We start from the raw sequence: 26,418 nt of genomic DNA on the forward strand, positions 1-26,418 counted from the left end.
GCAGGCTTGGCTGCCCCTCGCTTGGGGTCCCCAGTGCCCCATCTAACTGGCCTCCCCAGTCGTCTCCAGGGTGCAGTTTCCCGGCACGCTCAGCGGGGTGGGAAGCCAGGCTCCGGATTTCAGCACCAACACATGACGAAGGCATGAGAGTAACGGGGGAGGGCAGTTCCTTTGCGCCAAGCAGGCCCTGCCAGGGAGATCCCCTCTAGAGCAGGGTGCAGTGCAGCTCGGGCAGGATCTCCTGCCTTGCTGCATACTGGGTCTTTGGTATCCACCCAGCCCCTCCCTACCCGACAGAATTCACACGCAGAGCATTGCGAGCCCAGCTTCAGCGCTGCGGCTGGCTCCCTCCCGGGTGACCCCGGAATGATTTAAGCAGCGAGGGGCCAGGGCAGCTGCCTGGCAGGGTAGCACTAGGCCTCATGGGGTGGAAACTGCCCAGAATGTGCAATGCATTTGAGGACACCTGCCCTTGCTCGGGGAAGCCTGATCCTGAGACCTTGGTGCCTCGGGGTTGAAGCCCAGAGCCTCATATGGGAGAAGCAACTTTAAATTCTCTCTTGGGGGGTGGGGTTTGGAAAGGGGGACTCTAGGTCCCGAGGAGCCCAGAGTGGGGAGGTTTCACCTCCCTTCTCTGCCACAATCTGGCTGGGTCCCCTCTGTGATGAGTCCCAGCTCTGTGAGCATGGATGACCTCCCCCGGCAGTTCTATCCCCAAACCACCCACACTCTCCCAGGCCAGGCAACAGGCCCTTCCAGCAGGGCTCGGCCAGAGGGCACCCGTGCCAGTGTGTGCGTGCCCCTGCCCCTGCTCCCCCTCCACTGCCGGTGCCGGAGATGTGGTATCGTCCTATCCCCAGGCGTGTCCCTGTACGATGTCTGCATGCGCTTACTGTGAGCATCTCCGCTCGGAGGCTGCGGTGCTCGGAGAATCGCCCCTGGGTTTCTCCCTCCTTGTGTCCAATGGTTTGGTTTGTCACAGACCCCCTTCTCCCCAACCCCCTTCTCCCTCTGACCCCTCCACCTTCCTCCCCGGGAGCCTCCCCCTGACTCGATCCCGGAGCAGTGGGCTCGGCCTGTGGGGAAAGGCCCAAGGAGCGGGTCAGGGGTGGGCTGGCGGAGGAGCAGGGCAGTGGGCAGGTGTGCCGCAGAGGGAGAGAGGAAGGAAGGGCAGGAGAGAGGAACTGTGGGGAGAAGGAAGAGTTGGGAATGGCGGGGGGGATTTCTGGGCATGATGGAGGAGCGAGTGATGGGGAAAAGCGGGAATGGCTGGAAAGGGCACATGGGAGCGGCATAGGGGGGTGCAGGGAGGAGGTGGGGGGGACCATGGGCGTGGGAAACACCCGGCTGCCTGTGCAGCGCCGCTCCCAGGTAGGCACTGGGTGTCTTGGCTGCCAGGCACGTCTGCTCTGCCTGCCACCCGGGGGCTGCTGAGAGGATGGGCAAGGGGTCTCTGAGGTACCCCGGCCTAACTGGCCAGCCCCTGATTGCAGCCCCTCCCATGTTCCCCAGCCCAGCCGTGAGGCCCAGGATCGGGGCCAAACCAGTGGTGTGGTACTGGGGCCGAGGAGCAGGAATGGAAAGCAGTGACATTTCCCCCTATCTGCCCCCACTGCAGGCTCACCCATGTGAGGGCACCCATCCTGGCACGCTTCCCCTCAGCTGCGCAGCCTGGGGAAGGGCACACGAGCTGCCGCGGGATACAGCCGGCTGGACGGGGCAAGGGGAACCGGCTCGGACCCAAAGCCCCATTTCAAGCCTCTTCTGTCTTTCTCATCCCTTCACCCAACCCCCACCCGCCCCACACAGCCCCACCGGGAGCAGCCGCTACGCCTCGTCCGGGGAGCTGAGCCAGGGCAGCTCCCAGCTGAGCGACGACTTTGACCCCGACAACGAGAGCCTGCGGGGCTCGGAGCTGGACGAGCGGGACGGGGACTCCTACCACTCCTGCCACAGCTCCGTCAGCTACCGCGACGACTCGCCCCGCTGGGAGGAGGACTTCTACCCCGAGGAGGAGGACGAGGACTACAGCGAGAACGAGCAGGACTACCCCAAGGTGGAGGCCGAGGTGCTGCGGGACCGGGAGGCGGACAAGGCCAAGGCCCCGGAGCGCGAGCCCTACCCGCAACCACCGGTGAAGCAGCAAGTGCCCCTGCTGCAGGCGCAGCAGGTGCCAGCACTGAAGCAGCAGCAGGAGAGGAAGGAAGAGAAGGCGGCTTATGTCCCCGAGGAAACTCCAGAGATCCCCCAGGAAAAGCCATCAGCGAAGGAGCCCCCAGTCGCAGAGAGAGCGCCGGAGCCCCCAAAGCCAGCGGACGGGTGAGGAAGGGGGGGGCTGGTGGAGGAAGGGCTCCCAGGTGGGTGGTGGTTTCTCCTGTAAGGTCTCTAGGGTGCTCCTCCACCCTGGGGCCAGGCAGCAGGACCTGGCTGGGGTGAGCCGTGCAGGGACTGGTGCTGGCTGGAACGTAGAGCCCGGGGCTCGGACCAGCAGTGTGCTGTGTCCGTGGGGCCAGCATTCCTGTGTGCCCCGGCCCTGTGCTGGTCTTGGGCGGCCGTGGTGGGCATGAGCCATAGCTGGCAGTGACAACTCACGGTGTGTATATCACACTAGCGACCCATGGGCCTGGCACGCTAGTGACCCATGGGGAGCTCATGCTAGTGACTTGTGGGCCCAGCAGGCTAGTGACCCTGGGCCCAGCATACTAGCGACCTGTGGGGAGCTCAGGCTAGCAACCCGTGGGTCTGGCACGCTGGTGACTCATGGGGCTAGCTTGCTAGCGACCTGTGGGGAGCTCAGGCTAGCAACCCGTGGGCCTGGAACACTGGTGCCTCATGGGACTAGCATGCTAGCGACCTGTGGGGAGCACACACTAGTGACTCGTGGGGCCAGCAAGCTAGCGACATATGGGGAGTTCACGCTAGCGACCCATGGGGCCAGCATGCTAGTGACTTGTGGGGAGCTCACGCTAGCTACCCGTGGGCCCGGCATGTTAGTGACCTGTGGGAAGCTCATGCTAGCAACCTGTGGGCCTGACACACTAGTGACCCCTGGGGAGCTCACGCTAGCGACCTGTGGGCCCAGCACGCTAGTGACCCATGGGGAGCTCACGCTAGTGACCCGTGGAGAGCTCACGCTAGCGACCAGGGGGGAGTTTATGCTAGTGACCCCTGGGGAGCTCACGCTAGCGACCCGTGAGGAGCTCATGCTAGCGACCCATGGGGCCCGTCATGCTAGCGACCCATGGGGCCCGTCATGCTAGCGACCCATGAGGCCCGACACGCTAGTGACCCATGAGGCCCGACATGCTAGCGACCCGTGGGGCCTGGCATGCTAGCAACCTGTGGGGAGCTCACGCTAGCGACCCGTGGGGCCCAGAATGCTAGCGACCTGTGGGGCCCGGCACGCTAGTGACCCGTGGGGAGCTCATGCTAGCGACCCGTGAGGCCCAGCACACTAGTGGGGACATGAGCTCCATAGACATTGTTGCCCACTGCTACACGAGCCCTGGGGGGAACCTGTGGCTGCCATGAATGTGCCCTGTGTCCGGCTGGTTGTTGCGTACCCCACTGCTGCTCGGCGACTGGGCCATAGGCATGGAGCAGGGGCCCTGGGCTGATGTTCTGAACCAGCCTTAGGGCCCCGTCCTGCTCTCACTGGTACCTGAGGAGCCTTTCCCTTCATGCCAGCGGCAGCTGGAGCAAGCCCCAGCATCTGGTCCCCAGGAGCCAGAAGGAGCTGTGGTGCCTCCATCCCAAGCCAGCGATGGCTTTACCACCGGGGCACCCAGACCTTCTCCCAGTGGGGGCAGATAACACAGGACCAGCCATGCTGCCTGCCACCCCCTCCTGCCAGCGCCCAGGGGAAAGGCTTGGGAGGAAAAGCCTAGTGCAGAGTCAGCCGTAGCCAACGGGAACTGGGGGCTGCACCTGGGTCCGCACTGCACCTTGGCACGCTATCAGTGAGCTGCAAGCAGTCACGGGCCTGCCAAGCTGTCCCTGGTCCACACGTCTGGTGCTCTCAGACAGTCCTGGGAGGACCCCTTCAGCGGGTCAGCCCCCTCAGGGTCCCACACCCAGCGGGGTCAGCCCCTCGGCTTCACTGTTCCTGGGACCGAACCTCCAAGCCTTCAGCCCCCCTGGGTTATGCCGTGAGCTCCCCTCAGCGAGTCCGCCTGGCTTGCACCCCCAAAGGAAGCAGTGCACCCCAACTTCCTGACCCTGTAACAGCTGGAGGGTTTGTCAGACGTCTGGAACACACCGTAGAAAGTCCTTAGTTACCACGGAGAACGGAAAGTTACAGCAAAATCCATCAGGGTGGGGTCAGTCCAGACCCTCTGAGCCCTTCTCGCTGCTTCCTGCAGCCCACACTTACCTACCCCACTTGCCCCCTCCCCAGTCTTCTGTCCTCCAGCCGCTCACACCTGGCTGGCTTCCTAAGGAGGCTAGGCCAGCCTGCATCATTTGTTGCTAGGCGCCAAAAGCCCAGGCATTGTCTTCTGGGACTGTCCATGGCCCCCAGGCATCCAGGCACTGGTCACGCCTGTATCTCTGGGTCTCTGCAAAGAGTAAACAACCCTTCCCTCTCCCCCCAATCAACATGCACCACCTCGGGGAAACTGAGGCACACACACTATTCAAAGAAAACGATATGAAAAATTCACACAAGCAGAAGAGGCAGCCTATGCTCAACAGTGGCGCCTACCTGTGCACTTGCAGCTGGCGGTGCTGGGAGGGGAGCGCTCACCCCGACGCCGGGGCTTGGCTGTATTCTCTTTAAGTGTCATCATGGGATCTTTAACCCCCATCAGAGTCAGGTGGAAAGACGCTAGGTGTCTTGTTTCATTTAAGGCACAAATCTTCCTCACATCCCCCTGGTCTGGCTGTTCCTGAGCCAGCAAGGAGGCACTGATGGGCCGGCCAGCATTTCCACAGGGTCGGGTAAAGCTCCCTTCTTGGTTGGAAAGGAAAAGGTCCAATTTGCCCCCATATGAAGGTTCCTCCCATGGGAGGGGAAAGGCCCAAATGTTAATGGGGGCCCAGCTCCTCTGGAAAATCAGGCCCCTTTTGTTCAGGTTCCCAACTCTGGATGGTGGAACTAACTTTCCGACAATTTTTGGCCTCTTCAATTTTTTTTAAACCTTGAAAAATTTTCACTTTAAACCACTCACCCTTTCCAAAGAGCCCGCAGCAGCTGCTTTACTGGCTGCATGAGTTCAGCCTTCCTGCCGCACTGGGATTTCCAACCAATGTAGAATTGAATTCACTGGACTGGAGTCACATAAACCTGGTGTGGCTCTGGTGTTCCTGTATCAGAGCCATGGGGGCTCTGGAGGGGCATCAGTCTATTAGCTGGGTATTATATTAAAGCAGGAAGAAAACTTTCTGGAGGGCGTTTATCTTTCCAGGCTGCATCCATCCTATCCATCCCCTCCCGAGTTGCAGAGATGAAGAAATTTGATGGTTGCATCCCTGGAATGATGTGAATAATTCACAGATGTTGGTCTCTGCTTTTAATATTGAACAGCTCTACTTTTCTATGGTTGGGTGAGCAGAATTGCTCCAAAATGGAGAGGATGCAGCCACAGACTTCTCTCTTGGGTTTCTTACTTTGTTTAAATTACAGACCGAAGCTCTTATTTTAAAAAGCACACAGTGAGCTTTGGAATTATTAAAAATTAAGAAGGGATGGGGAATCTCAGATGATTCTCATAGAGCTGGCCTCAAGCAACATGCTTGTAAAGTGTGTGTTCTGCACTCAGCGTCTCCTGCCAGTGGGGCAGGGGGGTTGGGGGTCAACATAGAAGATAACAACCTACTACTGCTACTTACCCCTGACGGTTACTTCTGCAGCTCAAGTGGTAGGAGTCTGTGTTTGCAGTGATGGTTGCAAACTCCAACCCTCCTGAGGCATTGTTCACTTATTTGACTGGATGAAATGACTCAAGATATGGGATGGCATTTGGGCAGAAATCTTGGACAGCCCTTTCCTGGAGGAATTGGAGCTTAATTTTGAGTGCAGTTCTGCACATCCTGGGTCTCCTGGGACCAGAAGCAGAAGTCCCGCAGTACTGTGCCTCCAGCTCTGTCCTGTCTGAGTCCCAGCCCATGCAGAAGCTGCAAGAACTGTGATACTGGGAGGGAGACTTCCAGCCTGGCTTGGCAGCTCCAAGGGGCTTGGATAGCGCAGAAGCCAAGTGACCTTTCAGAGGAGCAGTCGTGGTGGTTGGATGCTTATCTGAACTTGAGCCTCCAAACTTTCAGAGCATTCCTATTGCTGCTTTCATGCCGATGCCCCAGGGCAGGGCTCACAAAGCAAGCATGAGGCTGGGAGTCAGGACTCCTGGGTTCTGTTCCCAGCTTTGCCGCCAAGTCACTTCTCTTCCCTTCCCTTTGCATCTCGCTTTTTTGTGGTAACGGCTTAATTTTGGATCATGCCTGATTCTGGATACCACATCCCGTTAAATTCCCCTCCGTTCTCCCTTACCAGCCCAGAGGGAGGTGAGCCACCTCTGCCTCTCAGCCTTCCCATAGACTCTGTGTCAGCAGTGCCATGCCCTGGAGGGCAAAGCCAAAAATGGTTAGACAAGGGCATTTTGCCTTTGCGGAGATGTTTAGCTAATTCCAGGTGAATTCCAGGCGTGCTGAAGATCCCACTGCTGGTGAGCTGGAAATAATTCGTTCATGCAACATTGGCCAAACAAACAATGAAACAAAAAGTAAGACGGACACACACACATATATACACACAAACATACACACAGAGAGCAAGATGGACACACACACACACACAGAGATATACACACAGAGAGCAAGACAGACACACACACACATACACACAGACATACACACAGAGAGCAAGACAGACACACACACACACAAAGCAAGACACACACACACACACAGACCCATCTGGAGTCAGATGTCTTCATCAAACACTCTGGCTCTGTAGGAAAGTTGCAGACATGGGTGTCCGTGCACGTTGGCTGGGTGCCATCCCCCAGGTTGGGTCTGACCCCCTGTCCTTGAGTGAGGCCCCACTAAATGCCTGACCTGTCTGTCCAGTTACAGAGAGCAGGAGGACGTGGAAGTCCAGGACGCCAAGTCCCGAGCGAAGGCCAGCTGGCTAAAAGCATTCAACAAAGTTTGCATGCAGCTGCAAGAGGTTAGTGCCCCTCCCACGTCCCCGCCAGCAGGCAGTGGGCAGGGACCTGTCCAAAGAGGACTTAGACAAGGCAGATTGATGACTTTCCCCAGCCATTGCAGCCCTGGGTTGGAATTGGACGGGGGACGATTCCCGGGGCTGTGGGGAGGGGTTAGCAAAGGCATGGCCTGGTACAGCCCTGGCTCACTGGGCCTGGTGGGTCCCAACCAAGGGTGAAAGTCTCCCAGCTTCTCCCATTTGCCCTTGCCAGAGGTCATGGGGTCAGGGCCTCCTTGCTATCAGCCGGGCAGCACTGACCAAGCCACCCTCCATGGAAAGGAGCAGGAGGTTTCTTCATCTAACTAGAACCTGCAGAGCAAGTATCGGGGTGGCTAGTGCACGGCTTGGAGTGCTGGAGACTGCTGGCCAAGATGGGGGGTAGAGGAGCTGGGGGAAATCCGGAGAGGGGGCTTTGGGCAGAGCCGAGCGAGCCTTCCTGTATCACCGCATGCACCTGCCCAGCCCTTTGGCCCCTGACGAGCTGCGTGTTCCCAGTGAAGTCAGTGGCACTTCAGGCTACGTCTACACAGCACAAGGTGGGCATGGGCCAGCCACCCTGACCTGGCCTGAATCTGGGCGGCACGGCTACGTGACGACAGCCCTCACAGGCTTCGGAGTGGGCTAGCGGGCCCAGGATGAACCCGGAGTCCCCGCTGGCCTTGGGTTACCCAAGCTGAAGCCCCAGCAGTGCTGGCTTCCGGCTGCCAGCTGCGCTGACCAGATTCAGGCGAGCTCAGGTGCTGTGTAGACATTCCCCTAGCCCCCAAGCAGGGCTTCTTCCCCAGGAGAAGGGTAGAGTGCGGTGCGCTGCAGCAGGCGACCCAGCAGAGCTCAGTCCCGGCTGTGTCTGGTTCATGTACAAGTTGATCTGTCCACGTGGCTCCCTCCCCCACCCCCATCCCCCTCGCTTTTATTGAGTTGACCATTTTTTGTTCTGTTTTTAGACTCCATCCTCCATCTTTTCTTTTTCTTTTGGTTCCGGATTCGCCCCCCTGGGGCGTCGATTCCCCCCCCCGTTGCTTCTCTTTTCAGTTGTTCACCACCCTGGCCCTTGTGGCAGCGTCTCCCCTTCCCGTGGGGCAGGGCGGTGACCCACATGCAGGTAAGCATGTTCGCTTGAACCTGGACCAGCGCTGCGTGTGCCCATCCTGCTGTGTGTGTGCGTGCGCGGGTGCGGGGAGGATGGGGTGCCACACTGAGGGGCCGTCACTGGTGTCTGCTTCTGTTCTCCCCCAGGCTCTGCTGCGCCCCACATTTTTTCCCAGTCTTGTCAAGTGAAAAATTAATTGGGAAAGCAAAGTCCTCCATGGATGTCTGGTCTCTACCCACATCCCTCTGCAACAGCCCGTCCCAGATATACTCAGCATCCCATATACTCTGCCGGGCCAACATCTTCCAGAAAAGTTCTGGACAGAGCAGACCAGTCAAACTTTTCTGATCAATTGGTTGGCTTCCGGATTCCCCCAGCACATGGCCTCTATAGTTTCTGTGCTACCAGCAGTGGGTTAATCAGCTTTGTCAAACTGCTCGGCAACAGAGCTGCTTGCTAGAATCTACATGGCCAGAGGGCTGGGCGGTTTGTTTCTCCTGCTCATCTAGTTGAATTTAGCTCTTGGTTAAATGCAGCTGTTATTTTGCTCATTCATCTCCGGACTCTCTAATATATTTTATTCCCTGTCCCTCGACCCACATGAGCCCCCCTGTGTCTGCTGCGCTTTGTATTGTTGTTCAACGCTCCCTGTGTGTCTCCAAGCACTTGTTCTTCAGCATAGGGAAGCCCCAGTAAATCTGCTGCTTGTGGCTCGCCCCAGCTAGCTGCCTGCCCTGGTTCACCTGCATGTCCGGGAAGCAGCGTTGACTGTCTGTCTGTCCTACAGGCCCGGGGAGAAGGATCTGGCGAGGCGAAGTCGCTGTGGTTTAAAGGCGGGTGAGTAACCGGGCAAACCTGAAATCTCTTCCGGCCCAGGGCATCTGCGAAACCTGAGCCCCTGGCGTTGGGGGCTGGGGTGGGGGACACCTTGGATACATGAACCTTACCGAATGACCCTGTGGGGCGGGGAGCACTATGGAAAGAGAGACATCTCCCCAGCCCAAGACAGCCACAGTGGAACCGTTTTTCAGAGTTGGGCCTTTTCCGTAGGCTGCTCCACTGAGCACAGGTCAGTTACTGCAACGGGAGGGTAGTGCAGATCTGCCAGGCCCCAGCAGCACCCGAGCCAGCAAACTGCTCGTCTCCACTGGAACGAATCGGGCAGAAAAAGCTGAGGAAGAAGAGAAAAGAGCAAGTGTGTCCGGCTGTCACCGACCTCTGTGCTGCAGGTTGCAGCAGGTTCCCACCTCCCTTCTGTGCTCTAAGTGCCCAGGATGTGCCAAGCATCGATGCATGTGATGCCCTTTGCTCTCTGAACATGCTGCGTTTGGTCCTCTTCCCGGGCGGCGTGTCACAGTCCCATCTTCCAAACCTCTCGGGAAGGGCCCTGCATGTCTGACTTCCCAGGGGGAGAGGAGGCTGAGTTTCCCTAGGGGCTCGCTGGCAGAGATGAAGCAGCAGTGGGGTCTCTGCCCAGCCATCCCTCGAGAGGCAGGGAGATGTATCAGCCACGCTTCCCCCATGGCAGATACAGTGAGACCTGCTTCCAGAGAGCTCTGCTCTCCTGGATCTGTGTAGAGAGACGCAGAATTAAAGAGTCCGAGAAGTCCCCACCTGCCATGTCCCTCAGAAGACACGCGGCTCAGCTGTGACGGATGGCAAGTGTTCTGTACCGAGGCTGCTGAACGTGGGCAGGCCTGGGGTTCTCCCTGGCTCCCATCCCAAGGCGGTGGCACTGCGTCTCCAGAACTCCTGGCCTGGGCTATGTAGCTATTGGAGCGGGTCAGAAAACCAACACGTTTTTTCCCTGAGAGGTTTCAAGTTTCTAACTGAGGTTTCAAACCCAAACAAGCCTTTTCATTTCCCCTTCCAGCCATTCCCTTGCCACGGCAAACTGTCCAGTGACCCTGCAAAACGCCAGGATGAGGCAAAATGCACGTTGCGTCGCAGCGTGAAATGCTTTGTCGGGCTTTAAACTAAAAAAACCCAAACAAAGCAGCCCTGTCAGTCCAAAGAACCACTTTTCAGAGTGTTGCTTAGGGACAGAAATGCCCGTTCTGACGTTTAGGGCGGGAAAGATCCAAGATTTCATCCGAACTGACACTTAAACGTTTCACTTGCAACAAACCTGGGAGGTTTTTAGTGGGAAAACTTTCTGCACAAACTACTTACAGCAGCTGTAGCTGTAAAGGAGACTGTACCATATGGAGCCGAGGGGGCTGGATCTTCCGCTCCCGGGCACCTTGCTTCCCTGTTCGCTTCTGTGCACGGTGGGAGCAAATTGCTGCCCCTGACGCAGAAACCCCAAAGCCAGCCCCAGAGCGCAGCATTTTCTGTTGAAACCAGCATGGGAACAAAGTTCCGGGACCCACCGTTGACAAAAGGCCGAAACTTACTGAAATTCACGTTTTTGTTCCTCCGAATAAACTCCCTTTCTCAGGGTAAGTCCCTCCCCGTTCACAGTGGAGTGAGCGAACCCCGAGTGAGGCCCTTGGAGCGATCGTCCCTGCCCTCAGCCAGGGTTTGTGGTCTCTCTGCCCAGCCCCATTTCCCACCCCCGGCCCTTTCACTGCTGCATAGCTGCTGCTGTGCTGAGCTATGGTCTTGGGGGTCTCTCCCTGGCTGTGCGACTACAGGGTCTCTGTGACAGGGAGGGAGACGTGCAGACCCTGCTCCATTCCCCTCTGTCTGTGTCTCTCGGGGACAGGATGGATCTGGAGAGCCTGGGCAGGAATGGGCACAACAGATGGGCTGAATGCGGGGGCAGCTGGGTGGGACCTGGTGCTGTGAGCTACAGGAAATCCGTCGGGCCGATCGGGCCGTGCCTTCTGGCCTTCAGCTGTGTGGCTCGAAGGGGGCTTGGGGCAGGGGGTGGGCCCACCACTACATTAACCCATTCGCTGTCCCCCCTGCTGGGCGGGGATGCGGGTAGGGCAGGGGCACACAGTAGCCGCAGAGCATCTCCCTGGCATGCAACCCGGGGACACCTGCTGGGCACTGGGCAGAGCACAGGCCCCTCTGTGCATGGGTGTCTCAGTCAATCTCCCTGTCCCACCCCCTCTGACTCTTGTCTCTCTTCTAGGCCTGGCGGCGGTCTGATCATTATTGACAGTATGCCCGACATACGAAAGAGAAAGCCAATCCCCCTAGTTAGCGATTTGGTGAGGCTCCTCCTGACACCGCTGGCTTCCCTGGCTTGTCTGCTCTGCTCCTGCTGGAGTGAGCCGCGGAGCTGGCCCGAGCTGGGTTAACCAAAGGGCTGGTGGGGCTGCCACTCAGGGGAGGGGGCCTCTCTTAGCATCAGTAGCGGCATCCCCACTCGCCCGTCAGTGGCCCCCTCCTCCTTTAATCCAGCTCAGGCTCTCTTTGCCCCGCTTGCCTCGCTCACTCCGTTTAACATGGCTGTGTTTCTGTTCTCTTTCCTGTGGTGCTGGCTTGCTGGGTTCTAACACAGGGGAGCGGCGGTAAAGTTTCTGCGTTGCATTGACAGCATGCCTGATATTAAGCCTGGACGCAAATCCCTCCCACTAGTCAGCGATCTGGTGAGCTCCTGCTCTTCCGAGTTAAAGAGAGAGCACCCTTTGCATCACCTGCCCTGTCCTTCCCTCCCTCGCCCGGCCCAAACCCTCCACCGAGCCCCAGCAAGCTCCCCCCGAGAGGCTTCTGGAACACAGGGCAGGGAGGGGCACAGGACTGGGGTGTGGCAGGCACGCGTGATACTTGGAGCAGGAGTCAGGGCAGGTGGTTAGATTGGGAGTCGGTAGCAAGGCATCAGAGCCCAGCGTCAGAGCTGCGGTCAGACCTGGAGCTGAGGGTCAGGACTGGGTTACCGAGGGTGAGGCAAGGCATGAGCAGGTCTGTGTTCAAGGCAGCCACTGAACAGCTGCTGGGCTTAAGGGTCGGTCTGCTGCCTCTTTCCCCCATCAGGCAGCCGATACAGAGAACCGCCCTGGCTGGGCTACCTGCGGGTTGGCTCTGCTGCAGGCCCTGATTCCTGGCAGGGTGGGTGTGCGGCACTGGAGCCAGGTCTCCAAGCAGGCGTCACTCCCTGGCCACATGGATAGCATAGGCCCCTCCAAGCACGGAACAAGCGTGCGAAAACCTAGCAGCAGCCCCACTGCTGGACTGCCCGCCGGGCCCCCTCCCCAATGCTGACCCACTGGAGCCCTTTGTTGGCGTGCTAAGATGGGCGAAACCCAGGCCCTGGCGAAGTCCAGGGGAGCTCGGCTGCTGACTTCGGTGACTCCATTCAGACATTAGTCTCTGTGCGGCAGCTGGGCCTGCCGATAGGGGCATCCAGCAGAGCAAAGGCCTCCTCGGAGACTCTGCCCTCCAGATGCTGTCTGAGTAAGTGTGTACAAATTGCTGGGGGAGACCCAAGACATGGAGAAGGCAGGAGAAATCCTGACAGTCTCAAACATCAGCGGAGAGAAAGCCAGGAAGTGAAGTGACTTGGCGAGGAGATGAGGCTGAGCGGGGAGCTGGAGCAGGGTTGGATCAGGCATCCCGGCCTGGGCCCACCTCTGTTCCTTGTTCACACTGCATTATGGCTCACTGAGGTTTTTACAACCAGGCTGGACAAACCCCTTTCAGGCTGGTCTAGGTTCACATGGTCCTGCCTGCACAGGGGTGACCTCTCCAGGTCCCTTCCAGTCAGACATTTCTGGGACTCCCAGGGACTCCCTTGTTGGGAGTGTCACTTGCTGCCCTTGCAGGAAGTTGGCCGTTAGCTCCGCAGAGCTGGCCAGTGGGGGTCTGCACCCCAGCCCTGCGGGCTCCTAGGGAATAAGTCAGCCTGCTCGGAGAGTGCGGATGAGGTCACTGTTCCAAAGGGTGCTGTCTCTTTAACAGAGCTTCTAGGGGCCTTGTCCAATGCAGGGCATCAGTCCGAGTCCTGTGGCAACATTTGGTTTCTAGTTTTGTTCCCAGATCCCTTCACAAGGGCAGTGGAAATCTTCCCAGCAGCATCCAATGCATTCCCGTGATTCCCAGCATATAAACGGCACCATCCAGGACATTGCCCTAATTCACAGCACATAGACGGCACCACCCAGCGCATTCCCCTAATTCACAGCACATAGACAGCACCACTCAGCGCGTTCCCCTAATTCACAGCACACAGACAGCACCATCCAGCGCATTCCCCTAATTCACTGCACATAGATGGCACATTGCCCTAATTCACAGTACATAGACGGCACCACCCGGCACATTGCCCTAATTCACAGCACATAGACTGCACCATCCAGTGCATTGCCCTAATTCACAGCACATAGACAGCACCACCCAGTGCATTCCCCTAATTCACAGCACATAAGACAGCACCACCCTGTGCATTCCCCTAATTCATAGCACATAGACGGCACCATCCAATGTATTTCCGTAATTCACAGCATGTAGATGGCACCATCCAGTGTATTTCTGTAATTCACAGCATGTAGACAGCACCACCCAGCGCATTCCCCTAATTCACAGCACATAGACGGCACCGTCCAGCACAGTCCCATAATTCCCAGTACTTAGATGGCACCATCGAGCGCATTGCCCTAAGTCACAGCATGTAGACGGCACCACCCAGCGCATTCCCCTAATTCACAGCACATAGACAACACCACCCAGCGCATTCCCCTAATTCACTGCACATAGACAGCACCATCCAGCGCATTCCCCTAATTCACAGCACATAGACGGCACCATCCAGTGTATTTCCGTAATTCCCAGTACGTAGACGGCACCATCGAGCGCATTCTCCTAACTCGCAGCACATAGACGGCACCATCCAGCACATTCCTGTAATTCACAGCACATAGACAGCACCACCCAGTGCACTCTCCTAACTCGCAGCACACAGACAGCACCATCCAGCACATTCCTGCAGGTCTCTCCATATTCTGCTGCATTCAGGACACTCTCATAATTCACAGAGTCTATTCCACTTTATGGGGCACAGTCCCATAACTCAGACTCTCCATGCCATTAGAGCAAGCCGTATACGCTACAATATACAATACACACACGCCCGTAAGGAACAGGATATACCCTCACACCCAGTGTATTCCTGTAATTAACTTCTCTGACCAGCACACTCCTGTAATTCACAGACTATACGCTGCTACATATGCTTTGCTGTAAATCTACTGACTAGCCTGGGCACTGCTGCAGCCGAGTAATCCATAGGATATAAGCCACTGCATGTGCCACCCTCCCATAATTCACAGACTATGTACCGTTACGTGCACTGCTGTAATTCACAGCATATTGCAGTGGCAAGGCTCACCCAGCCCCGGTCAATCTCCCCTCCATGCAGACCCCACACGTAACACGCAGCCTGCTTGGTGCTATTTTCACTGGTGACGAAGGGCAAAATTTGAAACTGGACCCCTTCTAGCCTTCTCACCTAGGCTCCCCCTTTGCCTTCCCCTCCCCATCTTCAATCCATTGGTTGGGGTTGTGCTCTGCACCCCACCCCAGGGATTCTGTTGTCCTCGTGTTTCTCTCCACCCCAGCTGCCTCGCCTTGTTCCTTTGCTGCCTTGTCTGCGTGGTGCCCACGTGCTTCTCTCCCCTGGCCCCAGGAGGGCAAGCCGCTGCTGATGCCCCTGCGCTGAGTGTTGTGTTTGTCTCTCTGTGTTGGTGCTGGAGCGATCCTGGGTTGGGTGATGAAGGGAAGGTGTCAGCACTGGGCTGTAGTAGGTATAGGGGGATACGGACAGCAGGGAAGATGCCCCGTGGTTGTGACTCCTGGTGACTTGCTGCACTGGGATGCATTTTATCCGCATCCACCATGGACAGTTTTATCTCTCTAGCAGCCGGGCTCCCTTCCTTGGGTGACCCCTTAAACCCTGTAGAAAGATTCCCACTGACTCCACTGAGCTTCAGATCAGGCACTACATGCCCAAGAAGCAAGTTGGCCCTGCCCGGCGGCTGTGCCCAGATGAATACAGATGGAACCGTGCATCCTCTCTTCTCAGACAGAAAAATCTGCTGTTGCTCCAAAGCAGTGGCAGAGAGCCCGCCCCTGCCCCCGCCAACCCCTATCACTGGCTCAGAGCCATACCTGAATCTTAAACCTGCTTCCTCTGGTCCATGCCTTATTTTATTATGCCCACGCTCAGCTGCCCTGAACCCCTGAGGGGCTGGGGAGTCCCTGCAATACCTGAGGTACAGAATGCAGCTAGTTCCAGCTCCTGGCTGAGAGTGGGAAACAGCAACAGAGAGCTGTGCAGAAGTGGGTTAGTGTTTGGTGCCGTCTGTTTCCTCATCAACTCCCTATGACAGGGAGGAGAGAAGTGGGACTTGACTTCCCTGCGTGAAAGGGTTGATATAACTGTCTTTTGCTTTCCATCCCTCTGGCTCTGGGCTCCTTCGCAGGCTATGGTGAGTCCTGCGTTGTTTCTCGCACCTGATTTTCCTCCCTGGTCCTGTTTCTTGCAGAAAGTATTCGGGGCTTTAATATAAATGGCTGGGCTCATGAACAGCTCCCGCGGCAGAGAATTGTAGATTGGGGGCGGGGAGGAGGATCTGGAGATCAAGTCAAGACCACCCCAAACTGTTTGAATGGGGATGAAATTGAGGCCAGCGTGGGCTGGTGAACTGGGTCCTGTCTGGCCACATGCTGTGAGGGCCGCCTGAGTTGGGGGCCAGGCAGGTGTCTTTCACCTGGCATTGAGGAGCTTCCCTGTTGTCAGAGATGAGGGCTCTGGGCTTGAAGGGTTGTCCTGCTTTGGTAGCTACCATGTGACTAATCCTGAACCCCCGTTTCCCTGCCCAGGCTTTGGCCCAGATGCCCAAAGGCTCGTGGCCTTGGCGTGCTAGTCATTTCATCCACCCCCTGCTGCAGCAGCACCCAGGACCATGTCTGAATGCGTCCCACTGGCCTGCTGAGTACTTTGGCCATTGGGCCCGGGCTGGGGCATGTCCCTAGAGACATTCTGGAGATGCTGTGGTTTCCACCACAATGAGGAGCTGGGCATCTGGCCTTGAGACCTGTGCTTTTAAAAACCCACCGGCTGGGGAGCGGGGCTGGCTGTGACTCCTCCCCGCTGATACAGCTGTTTGGTTCTGTTTCGCTCCAACAGTCGCTGGTCCAGTCCAGGAAAGCCGGAATCACGTCAGCACTAGCATCAAGCACCTTAAACAATGAAGAGCTAGTAAGTGCCACCCCTCGGCATCCTTGACTCTGCTGTCGCAGGCTCCAGACACCGAGCCTGTCAGACTGCACAAGCAAAGCGGGGTCGGGGGGGGGGGTGTCATCCGTGAGACGGGGGCCTGCCAAGGAAGAGACGGGTGCTGCAGGGAAGCGGTGAAGATGAGATTACTTGTTCCTGAGTCAGCTCTGAACCAGGGTGGTTACCAGGGGCTCTGTGCCGTGAGAGGTGTCATCTCTCAGAGAGGAAAAAAATAACCAGCCTGCTCATGGTTGTTAAAGCTTTCCCAGCTGGGGTATGAACTGGGCTAATCCCAAGGAAGGTCATTGCATTCTGCCCACTTGCTCTGGTGTCCTTCATGCCCATCCCATTGCTGAGCACTATTAAGCATCGGCTACGTCCCACCCCAGAGCTGGCCGCAAGTCAGTGACAGGGGAAGGTCTGCATGCCCAGTACTGGAGGGATGGAGAACACTGTGTCTATAAGCCCCATCTCTGGGGGTCTTTCGCTGGCTGGGAGCAGCCCTGCCCCACTCAGACAAGAGCCTGGATGGTGTGAGCGTTTTTCCTTTCCCCTGCCTCATTTCTTTGCTTAGAAAAACCATGTTTACAAGAAGACCCTTCAAGCCTTAATCTACCCCATCTCCTCCACGACTCCCCACAACTTCGAGGTGTGGACCGCCACCACCCCCACGTACTGCTACGAATGCGAGGGGCTGCTGTGGGGCATCGCCCGGCAGGGCATGCGCTGTACGGAGTGCGGGGTGAAGTGCCATGAGAAGTGCCAAGACCTGCTGAACGCAGACTGCCTACAGAGTAAGGGGGCGCAGCCTCTCTCTTCCTTTGGCATCTAAGGATATTGGAGTGGGGGGTTGTCAACAGACCCTAAGTGATTTAGGAGCACAAATCCTAAGCCTTCTGCATGCCTTTGATGTCTTACAGACCCCCATGCAGGGGGCCAGAACGGGGGGTCTTACATACCCCTGTTAACTCTTTAATGCCAGCACGGAATGAATGCTTGGCAGGGGGCCACCCCAGTGCAAGTGGTCCCCAAAGGCAGTCTGTCCCAGAATCTCCCCTCCCAATCGCCCCCAGGAGCGGCCGAGAAGAGCTCCAAGCATGGGGCGGAGGACCGGACCCAGAACATCATCATGGTGCTGAAGGACCGCATGAAGATCCGGGAGCGGAACAAGCCGGAGATCTTCGAGCTGATCCAAGAGATCTTTGCTGTCTCCAAAGCCACCCACACCCAGCAGATGAAGGCCGTGAAGCAGAGCGTGCTGGATGGCACCTCCAAGTGGTCGGCCAAGATCAGCATCACAGGTAGGGGCAGGGCCAGGCTGACGTGCCCTGCCAGCTCTGGACACGCACCCCTGAGTGAACACTGACAGAGGGGGAGGGGAGTAGAACCTGCAGCCCCCTGGAGATCTCTGGATGTCCCCATCCCACCGTGATGACGCTGGAGCTGGCACCGTCCAGCACCACATCATGGGGACACCGTGCCACCCTCTGAACGCTGGGCCAGGCACTCTCAGCTGTATTGCTGCTGGGCAGTGCCATAATGAGGGCAAGGCGAGTGACGCACTTGCCTTGGGCGTGGAAGGTGAGGGGCGCAGAAAGTCTCTCATTCGGCGGCAATTCAGCAGCAAGTCCTTTCTTCCGAGAGGGACTGAGGGACCCGCCACCAAATTGCCGCCGGTCATCAGCAAAGGAGAGGGGCGGCACGTCCAGCTCTGCAGCGGAAATTCATCACCAGGTCCTTCCCTCCGAGAGGAACCCACCGAAAGACCCAGATGTGCCGCTCCTGTCCCTTGCCTAGGGAGCAAAAATCCCTAGTTACTGCTCTGCTGCAGGGCATGCTGTGCGTTGCCTTGATCCGCTCGAAATTGGCTAAGGACAGAGCATTGCATGCTGGGACCTGAAGTCTGCTTGGGCTGCAGCTCCCTGTTAATGAGGCTCTCAACTCCCAGGGCTCTGTGTGCATATCTCTGGAGCCCAGCTTTGTCCTCTGCTGGGGATCTCGCAGCAGGATAGGTCAGGTCCCTCGTGCATCGAGGGGTAGATATTCTTCTGCTCTCATTAGCCCATTGCAGAGACTGTGCCAGGTGCAAGCAGCTGAGAGGAAATTAACCGGGCACTTTTCTCCCTTTGGGAGCCCAGAAACATGTCTCCCGTGCGGCTTTTGGCAAAAGGAAGTGAATTCCCATTAGATCCCACACCAATCCAGCTGGATGCCTGGATTCAGCCCTTGCAATGGATCCCAAGCCAAGTCAGGCTCCTCTTTCGAGCGCTGGCTGATTTGAAAATCGCTTGTTGCCCAGTTGTTCTGTATCTGCCATTGATTCCTGTTTTTATCTGTTCTCTCTGTTGTGTGTGTATTGTGTCTCTGTGGGGCTGGCTGGTGCGTGGTGCCGTGTGTGTGCATATAAACATTTGTGCCTCTGTGCGAATGGGGTGTGTGTTGTGTTATAGTTGTCTGTGCCCAGGGCCTGCAGGCAAAGGATAAGACAGGCTCCAGTGACCCGTATGTTACTGTCCAGGTTGGAAAGACGAAAAAAAGGACTAAAACGATCTATGGAAATCTAAATCCGGTCTGGGAGGAGAATTTCCATTTGTAAGTTACATCCTACTCCTAGCCCAGCCTCTCTAGTCCCCAGGGCTCCCCTGGCGCATGCGGGTCTGCTTGTTCCTTCTTCTCAGTCACCCAGGTCTGCAGCTTGATTTGCGTCCACACTGCACAGTAACAGGACCTGGGCCAAGTCACAGTGGGTTTTAGGCTCTGTCCCAAACCCCGTCCTCGGACCTGGGCCCAGAGCGCCTGCTGACCTGAGTCAAACTGATTTGTGTGCGGCCCGAAGAAGGGCGTGGGCTGAAATCAGAGTCAGAGCAGGGGCGTTAGTAGTGTGCTGTGTAGACATACCGCCCCCCCACACCCGCTGACTCCTGATGTGCACTGGGCTCACTATATCTGGGATGGATTTTCTCTGAGGGTCAGTTTCTCCTGGTTGTTTCCAAATCCTGGTTAGGAATTTGGAGGGGACAGCCTCTCCCCCAGGACATTACAGCACTGGAAGGATTGGCCAGCCTATGGCTGTAGGTCCTGTGGCTTCATGCTACCTGAATGCTTGATCTTCCCACCCTTCCTGCAGGAGACCCTTGTGTCTCCTGAGCTTCATGCTAGCGCTCTCTGCCGGACACACAAGGAGGCTGAATTCCAGGTCTCCTGGGTCAGGATTGAAGTTGGACGGGTCACCCCTATATACAAAACCTGCACAAGGTCCATGCACCACTTAAGTCCCACTTAAGCCCGGTGCATGGGCCATGAGGGAATTAAAAAGTGCGTCCGCATGCCAGCACTGTCTGTCAACGGTGGCAAATTGCAGGCTTAGAGGATGCTGGTCCAGGGGCAGTTACCCACCCCCAGCACTCGCAGGAGCCTTTTGCGATAGGACTGCAAGGGTCAGAGGGAGCTCTCAGGTGAATAGCTGGGTTTTGCTGGGGCATGGCCAGGGGGTTCTTTGCTAGGAACGCCCCCTTCCTGGAGGCTAACCTGGTTCATGGCATTGCTCTGGGAATTTTTCTGTCCCCAGCGAATGCCATAACTCCTCCGATCGGATCAAGGTGCGGGTCTGGGACGAGGACGACGATATCAAGTCCCGTGTCAAGCAGCGCTTTAAGAGAGAATCCGACGACTTTCTGGGCCAGACGATCATAGAGGTCCGGACGCTGAGCGGGGAGATGGATGTCTGGTACAACCTAGGTAATTCCCTGTCCCCAGCACAGTCAATATACAACTCTAGGGCCCACTCCAGCCCCCGCAGCAGTCAGTGACCCGCTGCCCTTGACTCCACTGGATGCGACTCTGCAGTACGTAGCAATTTCCGTGCAAACAAGGTTGAAAAGCTTTTCAGAGTTAGCGAGTCAGAGTGTGTTGTCGCTATTTATCATTTACACGGCTGATATGTCGTTGTATTGTATGTATTTGTTACTGCATCATTGGACAGAGGGCACAGGGCTGGCAGGGACCTTCTGGGCCCCGGATCCCAGTCCCTGCTAGCGCAGGCAGCTCCGGCTGATAATCCTGCTCCAACACACATCACGCTCCATCCTCAACCCAGCTAGATCGTTTGTCCCCAAAGCTCCTCTGGGGAGGCTGCTCCAGAGCCTTTCTCCTCTGGTGGTTAGAAACCTGCATCTCCTTTCCAGCCTGTGTTTGTCCCTGGCCAGATTTATCCCTGTTCCTTCTTCTGCCAGTGCTGTCCTTTCATTTCTCTCCCTCTCTGGCGTCCCCTGCACTCCCATGTATGAATCGAAAGCAATCAGACCCCCTTCCAGCCCTTATTCTGCCGGACTACACAAGGCAGGTTCTTGTCTCCTCCCATGAGGTAGGCCCTGCATTCCCCTGATCACTCTAGGAGCCCTTCTCAGCACCTGCTCCATCCTTCTTCAACTGGACGCAGGAGCCCAGACATGATGGATGTGCCAAAATTCATTGTTGTTTGTGATATGATACCACCTACAGGAACCGTGCGTACACATAGCTAGAGATAGTCCTCATCCCGGAGAGCTACAGCTGAGTAGACCAAGGGAAGAGGGTTATCTCCTGTTACAAACAGGAGCTGAAGCCAGTGCTTTGCCCCAGGTCATAGCGGGCATTGAACCCAGCCATCCTACAGGCCAGGCCCAGGCAGTACCCCCCTGAAGCCAGCTTTGCCTTTTGCAGTTGTAAAAGGGCCATCAGTGAGCTAATGCTTCCTCTGCTTCCTGCTCTCCTGTCCTCAGACAAGCGGACAGACAAGTCGGCCGTGTCCGGGGCCATCCGACTGCACATCAGCGTGGAGATAAAGGGAGAGGAGAAGGTGGCACCGTACCATGTGCAGTACACCTGCCTGCACGAGGTGAGCCATGCCCCAGGGTCTCACTGCTTCCACCCCACCCTGCTGCCTTTTATCGTCAGAATGCTGGTTTTAAAGTGTCTTAAAGTTTTAAGTGAATTTGCATGGCCTGGTCTGGGAGCCCCAGAGAGGGAAGGGCCCCCCTCCTCGCCAGAGCGGGCACAGCAGGGGTATTGATTCTGCCACACACTGCCCCATGCCAGCATGCCTCACCCGGGATTCAGAGGGACCGCGTAGGGATCTTGGTCTCCAGGGCTAGTGGACCTGTCTTCCTAGGGCATCTGTTCCCCTGCCCCTGGATCTGAGTATCCCTGCCCACTCCCAGCTACAGCCCAAGTCTCCACCGCAGCACCGGGTGCACCTGTGCCAATCAGGCAGTGTTCTTGCAGTCACTTTCCCTGGTGCAGATGCTTACCAGGGTGCCAGAGAACTGAGCTCTCCATTTATAGAGTCAGCTCAGCAGTGCTGGGCCTCTGATACACACAGCAGCGTTATAATCCCTCCCCAGACCCACTCGCACTGATTCTCCAGTTGGCGTCCTTCCTAGCAGTGACCCTGAGGGCTCTCTTCTGTCCTGTGCATTAGAACCTCTTCCACTTCGTGACGGACATACAGAACAACGGGGTGGTGAAGATCCCGAGGCCAAGGGGGACGACGCCTGGAAGGTTGGACTTTCGACGAGACGGCTTCAGGAGATAGTGGAACTGAGTTCGCCATGAGATACGGAAGTGGAATCCATTTCTACCAGGCCTGACGTGCGGTCTTCTCCCATTGTTTGCTCACCTCTTTGTTTTGAAGGGGTTTAAGTGAACACAGGGCAAGGCGTTAGAAGATACAGGGCCAGATCCTCTGGACTGGGTGTACCAGGGGCAGCTCCCCTTGAAGTCAATGAGTTGAAGTGATTGACGCCGCTGTGCCCTGTTGCCTGGGAGGGGAGAAATGCTTATGGTCGAATTTCCCCTCTGGATTCCCCATCTCAAGAGCCCTGGATACTGATGTCCACTTGCTTTCCCGCACATTGGTTGGGGGCGGTGCAAGAGGTTTGCGTTAGTCCAGGCCAGGGTGCGGGTGCAGGAGGAGTCAGCGTTCAGACAAGGACACATGCGACCCGCAGTGTTCCCCCTCGCGCCTGGCTGCTTAGGGTCCAATGGGCAGGGAGAGGTGCACGCCACCTTCGAGGCAATTGGTTCTGTTTTAAGAGATAAGGTGCAGGGGCTCAGTCTGCTCCCAAAACATACACATTCAAACACACCACACATCTACACACGACGCACACACTATGTCCGCCTACAAACACACGCACACGCACCCCCGTACACAACACGCAGGACACACAGCACATGACACCTATTAGTCACGGAGTCCCTGGGGTCGATGGCTCTGGAACTGCTCTACCCACCTAAGCCAAGGCCAGACTGGGGAACCCCTCTCCCTGAGGCGAGACTGTTCAGGGCAAAGCTCACACGATCTTCACCTCCTGGTCTCCTCCTGGGCACATTCAGCACCCGGCCTTCACAGCTTCCGACAGCGAGTGTCCGTTCCCAGCGGGTCCTGGGGAAGCCACAGGGGTCCTGCACCCCCTTGCAGTCAGACGTACTCTCAGCCAGCAGGTAAACAGAGGTTTATTCAACAGAACAGTGTCACGGAGTCCCCGAGGCGTAGCTCTGGAACTGCTCCCCACAAGCAAGTCACACTTGGGGAGCCTCTCTCCCTTGGCAGACCTATTCAAGGCAAGGAAGCTACACGTCTTCACCCCTGGCTCTCCTGGAGCATCAGCATCCTCTGCCCCTCCGGGGCTTCCACACGAGCACCCAGGCGGGTCCTGGGGAAGCACAGGTCGCCACCCCCACTTAGCAGCAGACGGACTCTCAGCCAGCAAAACAAGGTTATTCATACAGAACAGAGTCTAAAACAAGCTTTGTAGATACAGCGACCAACCCTCGGGCGTCCATTCTGGGGCAGTGGATCCGATACCCCAAGTCGCACTGCACTCCTTCCCAGCAGTACGACTAAAACTCCCCCAGCCCCCTCCTCTCTGCGCTCCTTTCCCGCCAGGGGTCACCTAGACCTTTGTGCCTCCAACACTTTCAGCTGGCACTTAGAGAGGGCCCAGGGCCGATCAGTGCAGGAGGCAGCAGCCTGCAGTAGGGGCACTGCCCCTCCCGTAGCAATCACACACCCTACCCACCACCCGATACTTAAGAACTCCCTAGGAACACTGAGGCACCAACACAGATTCAGAGACAACATTTAGACCAGTCCCCATCGTCACACACAGGGCTAAAACAGAGCTTGAGATACAGCGAACCAGACCCCCTCGCCGAGCCATTCGGTGGCAGTGGGAGCCAGAATCCCCAACGTCTGCCCTTCAGCCACTCCAGACATAACCACACCGCCCTCCACCCTCTTCTCGCTCAACCCTCACCCCCAGAGGTCCACCTGATCATCTTTTGTCCCAGCACCTTCAGTGGCACCTTTCAAGGAGGGGCCCAAGCACAGTTGCTAGGAGACAGAGCATCAGCTGGGCCGCGCTTGCCATAGACACAGTAGCCAGAAGGCGCTAGACACGGCGGCACAGACCAAGTATTATCAAGAAAAGCATGAGAGAACATTCCTATGATCACACCTACACACGCTTGCAGACCAGTGCACAACACATGGCCTAGACACATCACTGGCAGACGCATGTCACACACAGGCCTACAACACGCAACGTCACGCCCTACACATGTCACACTATCACCATACACACGACTGCACACGCCTACACACACTGCACCACAAGACATCACCCTATACAAACACTGCACATGCATGCCCTACCACACACACCACACACCCATACCCTCACAGCAACTATCCTACTCCACATACACACACTGAAAATCAGCACACATACTGCCACATGCACTCATTCACACGCTGTACACACAACACACCTGCCACAAACCACGACCTAACACACACTGCACAAGCACACACACTACGCAACATCAATACACCCTATCGACACAAGCCACCCTATCGCAACATGCACACACCCACCATGCACTGTACGCGACACTGTACCACCCGGCGTCCGCGCACACACACACACATCTGCAAACACCCAACACACACGTGCACACTGCACACCACTACCACACGGAAATCACTCTTCACACATAGCACACACTCTGCACTCACACAGCACACACAACACACAACTGCACCGGACCCACATGCACACCTCACATACACAAGTCCTGCATGTGCACACACATCTATTCTTTGCACACGTGCACACCCCTTTTCACACACACACATACACACACCTCGCACACCCTTCACACACCGCCACACAATCCAAACCACCCCCTACACACACCCATTCTACAAGCCACACGCCATGCATACATAAACAGATGAACACACTACATACTATCCCCTGCTGACACACTTGCTTCACAACCCACACTGCGCACAGGTGCACACACAGCAGCCCCTTCCAACACACAGGGCCCATGATCTACAAAGCACACCTACCACGCAGAACATACACATCCTACATCCCACGGCCTTCCCCCGCACAATGCACTCTGCCTACCCTGCTCTCCCACCCAGACCACACCAGACCCATCGTGCAGCATGTCCCATAACTGCAGCATCCCGGCCCTCACGCACGGCCCCGGACTCTGCAGGCCTTGCAACCTGTCATCTCTTCTCTTTCAGCCACTTTGCTTGCCTGTCCTCCAAATACATGTGTCCTGGGGTGCCGGCCGTGATGAGCACCCTTCTAGCCAACATCAACGCATACTATGCCCACACCACTGCCTCCACCAACGTGTCTGCCTCAGACCGCTTTGCTGCTTCCAATTTCGGGGTAAGTCCTATGGTGCGTAGAACTCTCCTTCCTATTTCTCTCTTCTCGGCACTCGTTGGGAGGGGAGCGGAGTAGAAGGACCCGTGCAAAAACATCACCACCAAAGAGCAAGTGCTCCCCGCTTGATTGCCACTTTGAAAACCCTCCCGTTTGTCTTGGCAAATTTGCAACTGTTTTACCTAAAAGGGTAAAACTTTGCTTTTAAAAAAGCATTGGAAGTTTTGAGGGAAATCTGGCCCATTTTTGACCACTGGTGGAAATCGCAATGAAATCATATATAAAAACTCACACTTTTGATGCCAAAAACCTCCCCACCCACCAGCAGAAAGCAAATCTTGGCAGGCGGGCAGTTGCCCACAGAGAAATCCCGAATGCTTTCACCAAAATCTGGTGTGACTTTTGCACGGCCCTGGTAGTTCTTGGTGAAACCTGAATTCAGAGCAAACTCTGTAGAACCCCCGACTCCCCACTGCCCGTCTGGTTCGGACAAACTTCGGAGAGATTTGCATTTTGGCCCTGATCCTGCAAAGACTGTTTGACTGTTCTCATGTTGACCAGCCCAGGGGAGTTCAGGGGAATACTCACGGGTGTAAAAGAAAGTATGTTAAGTGTTGGCGGGACTGGGACATGGGACTGGAAGCTAAAACCGGGAAAGTTTCTAAAGGTGACAGATTAACATGTTAAAGGTAAGTTAGTTAGTTACCAGGTATCAGCGGGGAGCCATGTTAGTCTGTATCCACCAAACATGGAGGAGTCCAGTGGCACCTTAAAGACTAACAGATTTATTAGGGTGTTATAATTATAATACAATATATATAATAATAAGATATTTATAATACATCTGCTAGTCTTTAAGGCGCCCCCGGACTTCTCATTGTTTTAGTTAGTTAGTTGAGTTAAAAATGAGGGTCCAATTCTTGATCTCTGTTCACCCGGTGCAATCCTGGAATAACCCCATAAAGTCCCCGCTAGCAAATCTCTTCCCCCCACAGAGAGACCTTGCAAACGGCACTGGGGCAGCATCCCAGCAGGAAACCAGCCTGGCAGCCCGTGTCCGTGCTGAGCGTGTGGCTGTGGAAGCAGGCTCAGTCCCTTTCCCAGTCTGGCAGCCCGTGTCCGTGCTGAGCGTGTGGCTGTGGAAGCAGGCTCAGTCCCTTGCCCAGCCTGGCAGCCCATGTCCGTGCTGAGCGTGTGGCTGTGGAAGCAGGCTCAGTCCCTTTCCCAG

General features: G+C 56.5%; 1 protein-coding gene across 1 annotated transcript in view; it reads left to right on the forward strand.

Annotated features, from left to right (window-relative positions):
- LOC116835817 (protein unc-13 homolog A-like) overlaps positions 1-26,418 on the forward strand; it is a 133,726-nt gene that overhangs the window by 61,547 nt on the left and 45,761 nt on the right. The window contains 16 exon segments of the mRNA XM_032798978.2: positions 1,810-2,319; positions 7,063-7,162; positions 9,079-9,128; positions 11,374-11,452; positions 15,662-15,667; positions 16,369-16,440; positions 17,033-17,252; positions 17,532-17,759; positions 18,909-19,050; positions 20,027-20,196; positions 21,219-21,334; positions 21,917-21,968; positions 21,971-21,999; positions 22,002-22,059; positions 23,230-23,251; positions 25,043-25,193. Of these exon segments, the coding sequence (XP_032654869.1) occupies positions 1,810-2,319; positions 7,063-7,162; positions 9,079-9,128; positions 11,374-11,452; positions 15,662-15,667; positions 16,369-16,440; positions 17,033-17,252; positions 17,532-17,759; positions 18,909-19,050; positions 20,027-20,196; positions 21,219-21,334; positions 21,917-21,968; positions 21,971-21,999; positions 22,002-22,059; positions 23,230-23,251; positions 25,043-25,193 (2,005 nt within the window).

Source organism: Chelonoidis abingdonii, chromosome 11, assembly GCF_003597395.2.
Source record: "Chelonoidis abingdonii isolate Lonesome George chromosome 11, CheloAbing_2.0, whole genome shotgun sequence".
Lineage (NCBI taxonomy): Eukaryota > Metazoa > Chordata > Testudines > Testudinidae > Chelonoidis > Chelonoidis abingdonii.